This window comes from Antennarius striatus, chromosome 1 (genome assembly GCF_040054535.1).
Source record: "Antennarius striatus isolate MH-2024 chromosome 1, ASM4005453v1, whole genome shotgun sequence".
Lineage (NCBI taxonomy): Eukaryota > Metazoa > Chordata > Actinopteri > Lophiiformes > Antennariidae > Antennarius > Antennarius striatus.
In genome coordinates, this window is record NC_090776.1 from 18,308,890 (window position 1) to 18,325,614 (window position 16,725).

Sequence of the window (16,725 nt, forward strand, 5' to 3'; positions counted from 1 at the left end):
TTTGAAAAATAGATTAAATCACATGATAATGTGAGAGTCGTGCTCTAATAATAAAAAACTAGTGTGAGAACATGGTTATTACCTGTTCTGCAACCCTTGAAATGATAGTGATAAATAATAAAGAACAGGATAGCAATGGTGTGAGAGCTCACACCATTGTTATCCTCACACCAATTATCAACATGACAAACATTCCTACCAATCCCTAAAAGTTAAGCTCTGTTCATTTATTCATGATTATTCTGCAAGAAGCTTTAGAATGAATTCATCATATTTTACTGTATTCATTATACAGTGTTTAAACTGTCCACTAAAATGGAAATACTCCAGATAAGTTGCGCACCAGTTAATAACGTTTTCACAAGATTCAGACAAGTCAACAATTTCATGCATGATCCAATGTTTCTGCAGGACTTCAGTTAAGATATAGTTTACGTCACCAGATCCACAAGAAAACTCAAAAAAAGTCGAGTATTTTGTGAAGACTTAAAGATGGGTGGAAGTGGTTGGAGAAATGGGTTTGACTGGTTAATCATTGTGTTAGAGTGGAGGCTGGTCTCTGGCAAGTGGACTCTGTCATTTGGAACAAAACAAGGCTATCAGCGTGGGACAGCAGACAGAAGCGACGGGCATTCTGTGTGCTTTTCATCAACACTTCCCTGAGATGTGTGCAATCGTATCATGAACTGACAGAAATACATCAACAAACCCAGCAGAGAATTTTAATGGTGTTGCGTGATCAACATGTTGGCTGTTCATCTCGCATCCTTCTATTTCACCAAACTCCAGGAAGACCCCACAAAGAAGGTAGGAGCTGCTGCACAATAAAACACTGCACAAACATTGACTCAGTTCTTGGTCCAGCTGTCGTTTTCAGTCTAAAGTGAATAGATGACACAGACCAGATGATCTGTGACTGGCAAAGATGTCTTTAATGGATATATGAAATAATGTCTAGTAACACTTCACCAGAAAAAAAGCACTGCTTAATGTATACACTATATATCCTGATATCTGTGTTCAGCGTTGGCATGCAGACGTTTGGCAGACATGCTCATAATCATCTGTGTTAAATCCAAAAGATAAGGCAGTGAGGTCAAAGGTTGTAATTATAACTTACTATTGTCTTCGTTGAGTAATGATTAACGTCTTCTGGTGGTCCTCCCTTTGTGCAGATGGGATCAATAAACATTCTCACAGGGACAATATATTGACTCTCATAAGGATCACTGCATAATCAAACACAAACACCGACTCAAGGTGGCATGGCCGAAGGGACCTTGTCCCTTATACCTGTTACCACGGGGATAATTCAGTGTACAGGGTGGTACTGAGTGTGGGAAGGTCCACAGATAAAGTTTGGATTTCCTGCTATTTTCAAAGGAACTTTTTAATGTTCTTGCTACAAAACCATCCACAAAAAACATTGCCTTTCTATAAGCTAAGCTTGAAATAAACAGAAAATCTTGTCTAAAAATATACCATTAAGATTTTCTCTTGTCAAGAACAAACCTGTGAGAAAAGTGTGCATTAGTCCTTCCCTCAGAAGATTTCATCTGTCTTTGCCTCCATGCTTGCTCTGATTTATGTGTTCTTTCACCTTTTTTCCCCCTAGGTGGACAGGTTTCTCTATGCCATGCGTTACCATGATGACCAGTTAAACGACATTTCAGCTCGTTTCCATGCTGAAATGAAGAAAGGGCTTTCATCCGATAGCAACGCCGCAGCGTCGGTGAAGATGCTGCCGACACATGTCCGCTCCACTCCTGATGGAACAGGTGACTCTCATTCATGTTTCACAAACTTTGTCAAGCTGCTGTGTATGTCAAAGGTTTGTGAAGAAACACATCATTCATGCCATATGCACATACAGTATATGCAGAACAAAGCAGTTAGCTGTTGTCTCCCTCGTTCACTCCTGCAGAGACAGGACAGTTTCTGGCATTGGATCTTGGTGGCTCCAAGTTTAAGGTGCTCCAAGTTAAAGTGAGACAAGGCAAGGGGATTAGGACGGGAGGAGTGGACATGGAGGAGACTATCTACCCAATACCCAAGGAGCTACTCAGTGGAAGAGGATCAGAGGTGGGGAGTGAAAAATATAGGGGGGGAAAGGAGGTAGAAATATAGGAGAAAACAAAAAAAGCTGGATGATTCTCCATCTTCGTGACTGACTGTCTTCTCTGCCTCTCTGTAGCTGTTTGACCATGTAGCAGAGTCGCTAAAGGACTTCTTACATAAAAAGAACATCAGTGTGGTGAAGAAACATCCTCTGGCCTTCACCTTCTCTTTCCCTTGTGAGCAGTCCAGCTTGGATCAGGTGAGGACATCAATCCATGTCTGTTTCAGGGCCTGCGTCTGCAATGTATGTCACTCTGTATATTTTCTTTGAAGGGTGTATTGATAAACTGGAGTAAGCACTACCGTGTACGAGGCCTGCAGGGCAAAGATGTGGTCCAGACGCTCAGTGAGGCTATTGACAAAATCGAGGTAGGTCCAAATTCACAAGGCTACATTAAAAACATCATTCTTTATTACTTAAACTGCATGACTCATATAATTTTCCTTTCATCAGCCATATGTCAATATTTCAAACTATACAGGGTATGGATGTAGAGGTGTTAGCCATGGTTAATGACACAGTAGCTACCATGATGACCTGCGGGTTTGATGACCGCTATTGTGAAGTTGGACTCATTATTGGTGAGTTTGTCATCTTTAAGGAAGAAATAATCAGATTTTGTTCTCTCTTGAAGCTGTTTGAGGGAGCAAAAGTCAGTACTTCTGAATACGGATCCATTTGTGCGTTTGAACGAACATTAAGCTTTTTCTTTGTGTCAGTAATTTCTGCCATACATCTGCTCTTAGGAACGCCTGACAATTTAATGTGATTTTTAAAAACATAATAGACTCATAAATCTCAAGGAAACTGAAAGAGACCTTCCTGAACATTCAAAATGTTTAAATTTATTTATTCATTTATTTTGCAAATTAACTTGCAGTGCAGTGGCAACACTGGTGCAGTGGGTAGCGGTGTCGCTGCAAAGCAAGGCAGAGTTTGCATGTTCTCCCTGTGTCTGTCTGCGTGGATTCTTTCCGAGGTTCTCCATCTAAATGCATGTGTGACTTTAATGATTTCATTTGGGTTTAGCGTTGGCGGAAAATTCTTCCTGCTAAAATGAGAGTTGCTAATTCTCTGAAAGATTATGAATTACGAACACAATGTGATGAATCATCTGGCTTTAATACATACCGTTATGGAGAGCAGCACTGTGGCAGTGTAACTGCCAAGTGTAAAATCATTCAGTTTTATATATCCATTTAAAACCATCCTAACAAAAGATTTACAGACGACTCTGTCCCTATCCTACACAGCACTATCTGTGTGATTTCAATCCGTCCTGCAAAAATCTGATTGGGACTTTTCAGACTACACACGAGATATGCGACATCAATCTGAATGGGCTAAAAATTGGATAAAGGCAGCTAGTCTGAACAAGGCCAAAAGAAAATAATACATTTACAGAATGAATTCTTTGCATTAGAGACTGTTTAGGATTAATTCTGTATTTCATGGTGCAACTGATATCCTTTATGAGCAGAAAATTAATGTAAATGCTTCTTTTTCATAGTCTGAATACAAACACACGGATTGATATTGTGAACATTTGCGTGTTTAGGCACAGGCACCAATGCGTGCTACATGGAGGAACTGCGTCACGTCGACATGGTGGAAGGAGATGAGGGAAGGATGTGTGTGAACACTGAGTGGGGTGCCTTTGGAGATGATGGGGCTCTAAATGATTACATCACTGACTTTGACAGGGATGTTGATGCAGCTTCCAACAACCCTGGAAAACAAATGTGAGAAAAGAAAGGATTTCTAATGACGTGTTGCAGCATGTACAGTATGTCACAATGTGACAAAGCCTGTTGTTTAAATGTTCTATCATTTGTCTCCCAAATTTAGCTTTGAGAAGATGGTCAGTGGGATGTATCTGGGGGAGTTAGTCAGGTTGGTTGTATTGAAGATGGCTAAACGGGGACTTTTGTTTGATGGATATGTATCTGATGCCCTGAAGACCAAAGGAAAAATAACCACTGCACAAGTAGCATCCATGGAGCAGTAAGTTATGCGTGTTTTTCCATCACATCTCTTCTGCCCCAGAAGAACAGTTGATGCGCTGAACGTCTCCTACACATATTGTACTTGATGGTTTCAGGTACAAATACGGCCTGAAGAACACCAGAAACGTTCTCAAGGAGCTTGATTTGACTCCATCGTTTGACGACTGTGTTGCTGTTCAACATGTCAGCACAATAGTGTCCTTCAGGTCCTCAAATTTGGTGGCTGCAGGGCTGGCAGCAATTTTGAGTCGAATAAAGCAAAACCGCAATTTGAGGAAATTGAGGATCACCGTGGGTGTTGACGGAACGGTGTACAAAACACATCCACAGTAGGTTTTTTTTTTTAACATTAACCATAAAATACCTGATATGGCAGTCATGCACATTACTACACCTTTTCCATATGGTAGACAATTGACATGTGACAGTTGATAGTATAAGTAATCAAAATGAAAATGAAAATAAACTTGCAGATTCTTATTGAGTGTGAGTCAGACTTCCAAATTGGGAAAAGGTAATAGAACTAATGTTATCCCTGCTACCAAAAATCACGACTTTAAACATAACAAATTACAATTACAGGTATGCTAAACGTCTGCATAAAGTTGTGCGACGGTTGCTTCCTGAGTGCCATGTCAGGTTTGTGCTGTCTGACAGTGGTAGTAGTAAAGGAGCTGCGTTGGTGACGGCAGTCGCTCAACGTCTGACATCACGAAGGCACCAGGTTGGGATACTATATGTGTGTGTGTGTGTTCTTGAGCTGTATATAGCATGCATCTTAAAGAGAGGACAGTTTAATGCTATCACATCATGATTTTTTTTTTTAATGTCAGGTGGATGAGACGCTGTCCCCCTTCAGACTGAGCAAAGATCAGCTGTTGTTGGTAAAGAGGAGGACCATGAGAGGGCTAGAAGAAGGGCTGACGAGTAAAGTCTACTCTTCTATGAAGATGCTGCCGTCTTTTGTGTACCACACCCCTGATGGCACAGGTCAGAGATCTGACTAACACACACTGAACTAGAAGAACACTCTACACTACACTTCTCCTATTCCAATTATTTATTGAACTTTCCCGGTTGTTTGTATGAAAAGCCATCAAGCCCCTTTGGCAGAACCCTGCTAACAAACGACCCAACATATTTTGGTGAAAACTTGTTTTTTTTTCTTAATTGCCCATGCCCTAGACTAAATTTGACAAAATTATATGATTACTGCTCATCAGTGTATTAATGTTTGTATTTTTTCCAGAGCATGGAAAATATCTTGCTTTAGATCTAGGAGGAACAAACTTCAGAGCATTGCTGGTGTACTTTAAAAATGGAAATTCACGAAGTTACCATAAGATCTATACCATACCACTGGAAATAATGCAAGGAACTGGAGAAGAGGTAGTTAGTGTACAAGCACATAATGACTTAATGACAGCATACAAATCAAATTAAACTAGGATTTAATCCCTGCAATGAGGTAATGTTGTCTACAGTTGATCATTTTCATTAAAAACTTCTTTGTTTGTTTATCTGCAGTTGTTTGATCATTTAGCGCAATGTATTGGTGACTTCCTGGACTACATGGGGGTAAAGAACGCTCATCTTCCAACAGGTTTCACTTTCTCCTTCCCCTGTGAGCAGACAGCTATTGACACGGTAAATATAAAAATAAGAGAGTCTTCTCCTCAGTTGCTTGTTACATCACAGAGAGCAACCAATGATCAATCAATGAACAAAAAGACAAACTGAAACTGTGCCTTTTCAAAAGATTAATACACAGTAAAATAAATGGTAAAGAAATAAATACAGAAAACCTAACTTTTTAACCTCTGTTACTCCTGCAGGGCAAATTGGTGAGTTGGACCAAAGGCTTTAAGGCCACAGACTGTGAAGGACATGATGTTGTTAACATGTTGAGAGAAGCCATCAAGAGACGCAATGTGAGTCAGAAGGTCACTCAGTTGATCACACAGCTCTGCCAAGGTCAAACTATCCTTGTTATCTATCCTTCTCCAAAGTGTTTTGATTTCTCCCTTGCCCAATCCTTCTACATGTTTAATCAAGATCTGCCTAGTTTTATAAATGTGTACTTTGTTGAAATAATGAAAAATATGTTCCATAGTCTGAACAATCCACTAGATCCAATCTATATATTAATGAATTCTGTGTGATGTGGAAGAACTCAGTTTAATGAAAATCCATTGAGTCACTTTTGTGCTGCACAAATCATCAGGGTAAATCAGGGTAAAAATTCATCATCCCTTGTGCCATAATCCAAGGTAAAACACATTCAAAAGCCCTCGCCCAAATTAAACAAGCAAGCAAGGTGGCTAGCTTTCTAACAAACTACCGGTCACTAATTAAACAAGAAACCAAACAGCTCATCAATCAGCAGTCTGCAGCATGACATTGGGGTTATTAAGTGGGCAGATCCTTTCACTGATGTTTCGCTAAACAATAACACAAGTGTTTCTGTTTGTAGGATTTTGACTTGGACATCGTAGCTTTAGTCAACGACACAGTTGGGACAATGATGAGCTGTGCCTACGAAGACCCTCACTGTGAAATTGGACTAATTGTTGGTAAGTGTATGTGTGTGTGTGTGTGTGTGTGTGTGTGTGTGTGTGTGTGTGTGTGTGTGTGTGTGTGTGTGTGTGTGTGTGTGTGTGTGTGTGTGAGCGAATCTGATCAAAGCTGAAATTAATCATGTTTAACATAATGCTTGGCGTTGTAGATAAGATGGTTCATTTTACAACGTGGGCTTTGAAATAGTCTTCTAGTATGTTTATGGTAAACATCACTGTTAAAAACAAAGTCGTTTGCATACAGAACATTTGTAGTAAATATTCTGAATACAGGTGTACCATGGTTTACGTTGTTTCGAGTTACGTCGAGTTACGTTTTTGATTATGGAGATTATGTCATTTTACTCAACTTTACGTCTATATGCCAAGAATATTGGAATTGTAAAATCCCTAGTAATTCGTTACAATGCTACTGTACAAAATATAAGAAAAAAACCACATATTATCAACCTGTAGCAATCTCCGTTACCCGCAATGCAGAAGTGACAGAAGACGAGGCGGCGATGTATGAAACGACAAAGTTTTTTCTTCACTATATTAAAAGATAAATTTTTATTGTTTGTAAGCTTAATGTAGATTTGTATTAACCAAACATTATTAAAAATGCAAAGAAAGTATGGGACAGAACTCAGAAGAGTTATTTTCAGTTTGGCCTGGAGACAAATTAATTTGTTGCTTTTTGACTTACGTCACGTAACCTGAGGTATACTTGTGTTTGCTCTTCATTCATGTGACTGCAATGTTTACATGAACATAACCCAAGAATCAACCATGTAAATCTGTTTTTTAGGAACTGGAAGTAATGTTTGTTATATGGAGGAACTGAAGAATATTGAGAAGATTAAACTTGAAACTGGGAAAATGGAGGAGGATGCTGAGAATTCAAGGATGTGTATAAACACAGAGTGGGGGGGTCTGGGTGACGATGGCTCTCTGGATGACATCATCACGTCATACGATACTGAGGTGAACCACGACTCAATCAACCCCGGAAAACAACGGTTAGATTTATGTGTGTTGTGTGTGTGTGTGTGTGTGTGTGTGTGTGTGTGTGTGTGTGTGTGTGTGTGTGCGCGCACCTGTTTGTATTCTGTATTATAATGTTCACACTTTTGTAATGGTTGGGTTAAGTATGTAGTTGTGTTCTCATGTATGTAGTTGTGTTCTCATGTATGTCGGCTATTTCCTGACTTGTATATTTTAAATCAAATTGTATACCATGCTCCTAATCCTAGACAATCTAACAAATTATGCACTTCTTTTCAATTGTTTAGATTTGAAAAGCTGACCAGTGGGATGTATTTAGGAGAGGTCGTCCGTCAGGTATTGTTAGATTTGACCAGAAGAGGTTTGATCTTCAGAGGACATGTCACTGAAGCTTTAAAACGACCTGGAATATTCCAAACCAAGTTCCTGTCACAAATAGAAAGGTAGGAGAAAATGTACATGTGTTTGAATGTTGAACACAGACACACAAACACCAAAGCCACACATGCACACCTGTAGAGGTTTTTATAATCTGCCTCTCGTCTCAGAGAAAATTCCTACGTGTTAGAAATTAATAGAATTTACCTAAAAGTTAAAACAAATGGTTTATTGTAGAGTGGTCAGAGTTGAATACAGAATACAAGATCTCGGGTTCCAGCTCCGGTCACACTCAGTAGCGATCACAAAGTGGGAACCCCAAACAATAGACTAGGTTGGTTTTATAGTTGTTGTCAAATGGAATAGTATTTTTTTCTCTCAGAACTACCCATCTAAATCCGTATTTGGTGTTTCCTAAGCTAACTATGTGATTGGCTAAGTACACTCAACAAAAATATAAACGCAACACTTTTGTTTTTGCTCGCATCTTTCACGAGATGGACTTAAAGATCTATAATTCATTCCAGATACACAGTACCATTTCTCTCAAACATTGTTCACAATGGGCCGTGCATTATCTTGCTGAAACATGAGGTGATGTTCATGGATGTATGGCACAACAATGGGCCTCAGGATCTCATCACGGTATCTCTGTGCATTCAAAATGCCATCAATAAAATGCACTGGTGTTCTTCGTCCATAACAGACGCCTGCCCATACCATAACCCCACCACCACCATGGGCCACTCGATCCACAACATGAAATCACCCACACGATGCCACACACGCTGTCTGCCATCTACCCTAAACAATGTAAACCCAGATTCATCTGTGAAGAGAACACCTCTCCAATGTGCCAGACGCCATCAAATGTGAGCATTTGCCCACTCAAGTCTGTTACGGCGACGATCTGGAGTCGGGTTAAGACCCCGATGAGGACGACGAGCATGCAGTTGAGCTTCCCTGAGACGGTTTCTGACAGTTTGTGCAGAAATTGTTTGGTTATGCAAACCAATTGTTTCAGCAGCTATCTGAGTAGCTGGTCTCAGATGATCTTGGAGGTGAACCTGCTGTATGTGGAGGTCCTGGGCTGGTGTGGTTACACGTGGTCTGCGGTTGTGAGGCTGGTTGGATGTACTACCATATTCTCTGAAACGCCTTTGGAGACGGCTTATGGTGGAGAAATGAACATTCAATGCATTAGCAACAGATCTGGTTGACATTCCTGCTGTCAGCATGCCAAATGCACGCTCCCTCAATGCTTGTGGCATCTGTGGCATTTTGCTGTGAGACAAAACTGCACATTTCAGAGTAGTCTTTTATTGTGGGCAGTATAAGGTACACCTGTGCACTTATCATGATGTCAGATCAGCATCTTGATGTGGCACACCTGTGAGGTGGGATGGATTATCTCAGCAAAGAAGAAGTGCTCACTATCACACATTTAAACAGATTTGTGAACGTTTGAAATGGTAATACTGTGTATCTGGAATGAATTATAGATCTTTAAGTCCATCTCGTGAAAAATTGGAGCAAAAACAAAAGTGTTGCGTTTATATTTTTGTTGAGTGTAGATATGTCACACGATCCTTGTAAAGACAAAAGTTGGGTAGTTGTAGAAGATAGAAGGTTGGTACTTTCCCCAGAATTCAAGACTCACCATGTGAAAGCTGGAGAATGCATTTGCATCTTGTTTGCTACTACAACCATGCATACTGTGCCAAGCATACTATAAAACAATTCATACGGAATACAGTCTACTAATCTTGAATGTCATTTTATTACATGAGAACACATAACCCTTCAAGGTGTATGTTCAACATTACAGTAAATGTATATATTTTATTGTTAAGTTTGTGTTGTCTCCCCCTAGTGACCGCCTGGCGCTACTGACGGTAAGAACGATTCTCCAGGAACTCGGACTTGACAGCACCTGTGATGACAGCATCATTGTAAAAGAGGTAGAAGATTTGAAGTAATGAGCAGGACTATGCTGATTTTGCCAAGACAACATTTTTAGTGTGTAAAAAAAGCCAACAATAGGTACAACAATTGAAAATAGCTTTTCATTATACAAAACCTGACAACTTGGTAGGGCAGTGGAAGATATTTTTAAGCAATTACTTTTGATATACTGACGAGAAAAATGGTTGAAGAGGCTGCCAAGTACTCAAGAATACTTTTAAGCATCAGTTTTCCCTTCAAGTTATGGGAAAACGGACAGCAGGACAGAAAGACTGAGATTGGGGATACAACTGCCCAAACTGAGCCTCCGCCATAGGGTGAAAGAACTCAGACATCCAGTGAGAGCCCAGAGAGCAGCCTTTACTCCTTTGTTTTTAAAGTAGACAGTATCTTTAGTTGTCTGGTATGGAAGCCTCCTGGGTTCTGTCCTTTGGAGGCTTCTCATGCATGTCCAAATGGGACCCCAAGACAGACCCAAGTCTTCCCATTAAATGAGATAGGCTGGGAGTGCCAAGACGTTCCCCACGAGGAGCACCAGCTACAAAGTGATGCTTGAAAAAAGCCGTCTTGGTATATTCAGTTCAAATGGCGAACAACATCACCTCATTCAGGCCATCAATAGTCATGTTTGCAGCAGTCACTGCAGGAAATAATTGCCAACACTACTTTAGTCAACCTGATTTTTTCTTGTCATGTCAGTACACAACATCATAAAGCTCTGTTGGCAAACTACAGGTAACATATAAACTATAATGTGGCTCACACTCAGAAGTCCTCAACTTCTTCAGTAAGAATTTAAAACAAAATGTCAGAATGCAGTAGCCAAATAAATGTGTTTTTTTTTAATGCCAGAGATTAAGAGTATGACATTTTGAAATATAACAATGCCAAGTTATTCATGTTCTGTCGCAACCTCACTTTGGAATTCTGATTTTTTTTTTCATTGGTTGAGTGATATGATATTTTTTGAATCAGCAAACTGTAACACCAACAGTTTGTCCAGTGCTGCAATAATGATAATTTCCATTATTATCAAGGTATGTGGAGCAGTGTCACGTCGTGCAGCTCAGCTGTGTGGGGCAGGAATGGCAGCAGTGGTTGATAAGATCAGGGAGAACCGAGGACTGGACCATCTGAACATCTCCGTAGGGGTAGACGGGGCACTCTACAAACTACACCCACAGTGAGTTCTCATTTTCTATTGCTGTGTTGTGAAACTAGAGCAAAACCACTTAAAAATAATGAATTTATGTACTCTTTTGTCCTTCATTTTGAATGATAAAATGCTGCTTTCTCTTCCTCTGCTGCTTCTTTCTAGTTTTTCTCGAGTAATCCAAGAGACAAGCAGAGTTTTGGCTCCTCGGTGTATTGTGACCTTCTTGCCTTCTGATGAAGGTAGTGGAAAAGGCGCTGCCCTGGTTGCAGCTCTGGCCAGACAGAAGCATGACTGAAAGAAACTTTGTGTGACTTTTCTTACAATCAAGAATACCAAACTCTCGGAAATTCTGCTTGCTGCAAGTGCTCTTTTCTGGTCTTGGAAAATAAAAATTTTAAAAAATCCAAGTTTTCAACAGCTTCTTTCCAGTAGACGGCAAGAAGCTGCACCAAAAAGAAATAACAAGTATAACAAGAATAGATAAGGGTTTCCCTGAAAGATCCCTCATAGGCCTCTCACCAACAAGCACAACCAGTTATTGGGCATCCAGCAACCTGGGGCTACTGTGTCTAACATTCTTTACAAACATAACAAACACTGACCTCTGAAATCTGCCAAAGCAATGTCTTTATAAAATTACCATGTACTGATTAAAGTCTCTGCCTTTGATAAAAGTGCTCAGTGGTTGGTTTTGGAAAAAGAACAATCATGTCAAAAGTCACACCCTGACACTACTGAACAAAAACTACATATGAAGCTGTCCAATCTGTAAGTACAGTTCTGTCAGAATGTGCTGATGTTGTGTAAAAAGTGATTTACTGAACACTAGAACTGAATAGTCTTTTCCCCTGAAACAATCACTTGCTCCTTGAAGTGTGTTACCATTCACCGACTGCTTTATACTAACAACGTTTCATGTTCAAGAGGACAAAAACTCTCACAAATGCAGATATCTAGGGTAATTTTAACATATAAAACTATTTGTATATTTTCAGCAACTCATAGTTCTTTTTGTGCTGGTAATAACGCTGAATATCTCATATCAATCTAAAATACAGTGCATAGTGGATAAAGGTGAGAGAAAGAGCAGGTGTGGGTGTGTGTCAGGGGTTAGTCAGCGGTGTTGATGAAGGGCCGGAGGAGGACAGGAATGCTGCTGACCGCATGTCCTGACAATAAAATCATTCTGTTCTGTTATTCTGGACTGACTCTGTCCTTGTGAACGAATGCCTGTCTCTCTGCTCTCTGTCTGTCTCTACATCTGTGCAATTTGGTCATCCAATGCAGTCTGTGTGCTTCATCGGTCTTTCTGGAGTTTCACACAATCCTGTATCTTTGTCTGGACTGAACTGATTAAAAAGCAAATACTGTAATCAGAAATAAGGACCTCAAAGATGACACAGACACTTAAGATTTGAAAATAAACATGTTTAATATGATATGTCTTTGTGAGCATGATTTTCAGACATTCTGTCAGGCCTTCGGTTCAAAAATTACAACAAGGCTGTGAGAGACTGCAACATCCCGCGACACCCCTGAATTCAACATTTTACCCTGACCTACACATTTTTGTACCTCTGGCTTCCTGAAAATGTTGCTTTTTGTTTTGTGATTGTATCTCATCAGGTTTCAGGGATGTGTACCTAAAAAGAAATACAGTGCGCCATTGTTCCTCGCGGTTAATGCATTCCAGGAACCACACGTAAATCACAAATTCCACAATCGAGCAACAAACTATTTATCTTATTATTTACGGTAATTTAATCGTTTATGAACCTTCCCCATACTGATATTAAACAACCTTTTATCTGTATTACCTTTTCCCACACTTTTGTGTGTCACTGAAGCCCTAGACTCACAGAAAGTAGAACACTCCGGACGCCATCAGCCAATAGAATGCGCGTACGGTATCACGTGACTGCCTTCCAAAAACCCGCAATGAGTACAAAAGTTGAAATTTGACCTCAAGGTTAAGGTCATCATCTCATTTTCAACCCCTCTGCCGTCCGAGTAATGTGCTTTTTCTGCCATCTTTCTATCTGCAACGGTTGTGAAGATATTTGTTTGACAGACAAACACACAAACACTGGTTCACAATTACAATACGTACATCACCGCTTCATGGGATGTAATTAAAGTTATCGTTTGCAAATTATATTACTATCTCAAAAAGTAAATGAGTGTTAAAATGATCATCACACTTACTGTATGCTAATGCACTGAAGATGTAGGAAGGCTGATAGTAGCAAGATTGTAAAGAATACAAAAACTAATACAAAGCAAAACCAAAGCTTCGAGAAAGATGGAGCAAAGGAAGAGAGAAATTAGAAATGATCAATGAAAGGAAAGAATGCAGAGTGGTGACAGCGGGTGTGTGCTCATAGAATTGAAGCAGTTGCTAATCTGTCAGGGATTAACATGTTAGAATGCTACCGTCCGAGGGAAAGTCTCTTACACACACACACACGGTCAAACTCAGAGCCCTTTAATCCCACACTGTCCTGGCAGTGAGCGAGTAGCTTTAAACCACGGATACATCGACTGCAGCTTCAATGGAGCAGCTCACACAAACACAGCTGGGCTGCTGAGTCTGTAACTCACGCTGCTGGGATGTCAATGACACCGAGGACACACTGCTGTCTTCTGGCGAGGACACACCGCTGTCTTCTGTCACCACTGCCTCGTCTTCCACTTCCCCTTTCTCTCTCTCTCTCTGTCTCTCTCTCTCTCCACATCCTGATACAGGACTTTTACTGTACATCCACACATTTACTGAGAATTGATTCAAATTCTGTTCTATCAGAAAGGAATTTGACTGTATGAATTCATTAATATAGGTGAATCTGCTTGAATCGTAGCTACACTTCCCTCAACAATTTATAGTGTCACTGGTGGGAGGGCACATGCATCCTAGCAGGGTTTGGACTGGTCACTTTGCTTCTTCTTCTTCTCCTTTCGGCTTTTCCCTTCAGGGTTCGCCACAGCAAATCAGTTGCCTCCATCTAACCCTGTCTTCTGCATCCTCTTCTCTCACACCAACTACCTTCATGTCCTCTTTCACTACATCCATAAACCTCCTCTTTGGTCTTCCTCTAGGCCTCCTGCCTGGCAGTTCAGAACTCAGCATCGTTCTACCAATGTGTTCACTATCTCTCCTCTGGACATGTCCAAACCATCTCAGTCTGGCCTCTCTGACTTTATCTCCAAAACCTCTAACATGTGCTGTCCCTCTGATATACTCATTCCTGATCCTATCCTTCCTGGTCACTCCCAAGAGAACCTCAGCATCTTCATCTCTGCTACCTCCAGCTCTGTCTCCTGTCTTTTCCTCAGTGACACTGTCTCTAGACCAAACAACATCGCTGGACTCACCACAGTTTTGTACACCTTTCCTTTCATTTTAGCTGAAACTCTTCTATCACACATCACACCTGACATTTTTCTCCACCCGTTCTATCCTGCCTGTACACGCTTCTTCACCTCTTTTCCACACTCTCCATTGCTCTGGACTGTTGACCCTAAGTACTTAAAATCCTCCACCTTCTTGATTGATTGTCACTTTGCTTCATGGCTGCCTAAAATATTTGCCTGGCTATTGAATAAAATCAGGAACTAGGTACTGACACTAACTGTTGTTGAGTACACCGTATGTATACTCAACAACAGAAAGTGTGAGTTCTAAAATGAGGGAACACTGGAAAAGTCCTCTTATGAATCATAAGACTGAATGAAAAGAAGTGACCTGCGTTGACTGTTACAGCTGTGTGAACCACGTCAAACGGTACATGACCTTACGACTAGTGATGGCAGTTCGACACTGAAGCTTCGGTACACGTTTCAAACCCTAGAACTACAATTCAATAGAACCACTGCTTCGGAGCTTGCTTTGGGGCGGAAGATAGTCACGTGACAATGACGTCCAAAGCAGCAACTGCTTCGTTTCCCGAGGGAACCACCTGACTGGTTCGCGGTCCAAGGATGTCATTCATTGACACGCCTTCTAACTTGTGACAGTTTTGAATGTTAGCACCAAAACTCCTTTGTATACGCTCTGGAAAATGCACCGTTTGTGGGTTTTTGTCGGAGAGTTGTTATTGCTGTTGTTATTGCGTTGCGTTGCTTTTTTGGATCGTTGGATCATTATGGAGCAGTCAGGGAGACAGGTTGTTCTGAAATGTGGGAACACTTCATTCTGATCTCTGCTGGTAAGGTAGGTGTAATGTCACATCTGTAATGAAGGAAGTTACATGTCTAACAGTAACTAGCGATAGCTATGGTCTACCATCCGTGTATATTGATTAATGATAATAACTTATGCTGTTTATGTGACAACTTTATAGATTCAAACTGTATTATTATTGAAAAATAATTTTCTGTCCAGGTCTGGTTGGTGTGTTCTGCTGAACTGAAGTATCATGGGAATACTTCCTCCATGATTAGACACTTCACTGCCAAACATGGAGCTGCTGGAAATCAGGGGACCCCAAATCAAGGTTGGTTATATTATTATATTATTAGACACACTAACACAATGTGGTCTGGCTGTGTTTCATGAGTCGTAGGCCAGCTTAACTTAAGTGTAGTTTCACATTAATCTTCTGGTATTATTTTAATCATTTACTTTTTATTTCTGTCCATTTGTCCTAGTTGACCGGAAGCGAGAGCTGGATGAAGCTCTGGTAAATCTGGTGGTGAAAGACGCGCAGCCTTTTTCCATCGTGGATGACTGGCTTCAAGGAGTTCGTGGGATTGCTTGATCCCTCATACGTTCTTCCATCCAGGCAAGCTCTCAAGAGCATGGTGCTTCAGAAATATGAGGTAGAGAAGACCAAGGCCAAGGCTGTAATGGTGAGGGTGGAGGCTGTGAGTCTCACTGCTGATATGTGGACATCTTTGGGAAACATGGAGGCCTGTCTTGCAGTGACCTGCCACTACATGGAGGACCCGATGAAGCTGGCAACAGTGCTCCTGGGAGTGGTGCCGTTCCCTAAAGCACATACTGCAGCTAACACCAGTGCAGCCACAACATCTCTGATGGAGGAATGGAGACTTAAGGGAAAAGTGACCTCATTTGTGACTGATTTTTTTCCAAAAAGTTAAAATGCTGATGATTGTTGTCGTGTTTGTCTTTGAGATAGGAACCTTTGGGAAACGCTGGACCGAGATACGTCGGATTCAAGGAGGGCAAGGAATGCTACTGCATACGCAACTGTGGAGGTGCAGCGGTACTTTACCGAACCACCACTGGCCAAGTCAGAAGACCCAGTGGATTAATGGAAGAACCACAAGAATGTTTACCCAAATTTGTTTAAACTTGCAAAAAAAATGTATGCACCCCGGCTTCATCTGTTCCATGTGAACGAGTCTTCTCCAAATGTGGAGAAATTGTCACTAAGAAACAGACTTAATCCAAATACTGTGGAAAAAATAATGCATCTCAATAAAAATCTTTGACCACCCTCATCCCAAATTATCAGCCCTTCCATAGTTGCACAAGCACACCCAACCAATACCAGATTTTCCCTGCATTTGCTCCTC

General features: G+C 40.8%; 1 protein-coding gene across 1 annotated transcript; it reads left to right on the forward strand.

The window, feature by feature from the left end:
- The first annotated feature begins 670 nt into the window (after positions 1 to 670).
- Positions 671 to 12,586, forward strand: LOC137593116 (hexokinase HKDC1-like). Its single transcript, XM_068311744.1, has 20 exons — positions 671 to 807; positions 1,616 to 1,778; positions 1,925 to 2,082; positions 2,195 to 2,317; positions 2,392 to 2,487; positions 2,601 to 2,700; positions 3,678 to 3,861; positions 3,968 to 4,123; positions 4,221 to 4,454; positions 4,708 to 4,849; positions 4,959 to 5,115; positions 5,375 to 5,514; positions 5,653 to 5,772; positions 5,961 to 6,056; positions 6,599 to 6,698; positions 7,492 to 7,702; positions 7,976 to 8,131; positions 9,940 to 10,027; positions 11,069 to 11,214; positions 11,350 to 12,586. Exons 1-20 carry the CDS (start codon positions 745 to 747, stop codon positions 11,480 to 11,482), a joined length of 2,766 nt encoding a protein of 921 aa, XP_068167845.1. The 5' UTR covers positions 671 to 744; the 3' UTR covers positions 11,483 to 12,586.
- The last annotated feature ends 4,139 nt before the right edge of the window (positions 12,587 to 16,725 follow it).

Excerpts from the sequence above, each read along its gene's own strand:
- LOC137593116 (XM_068311744.1), top strand. The coding sequence starts at position 745 with ATGTTGGCTGTTCATCTCGCATCCTTCTATTTCACCAAACTCCAGGAA. Across the intron at positions 6,699-7,491 it reads TGAAATTGGACTAATTGTTG|GAACTGGAAGTAATGTTTGT; the intron begins GTAAGTGTATGT and ends TCTGTTTTTTAG. Across the intron at positions 8,132-9,939 it reads TTCCTGTCACAAATAGAAAG|TGACCGCCTGGCGCTACTGA; the intron begins GTAGGAGAAAAT and ends GTCTCCCCCTAG.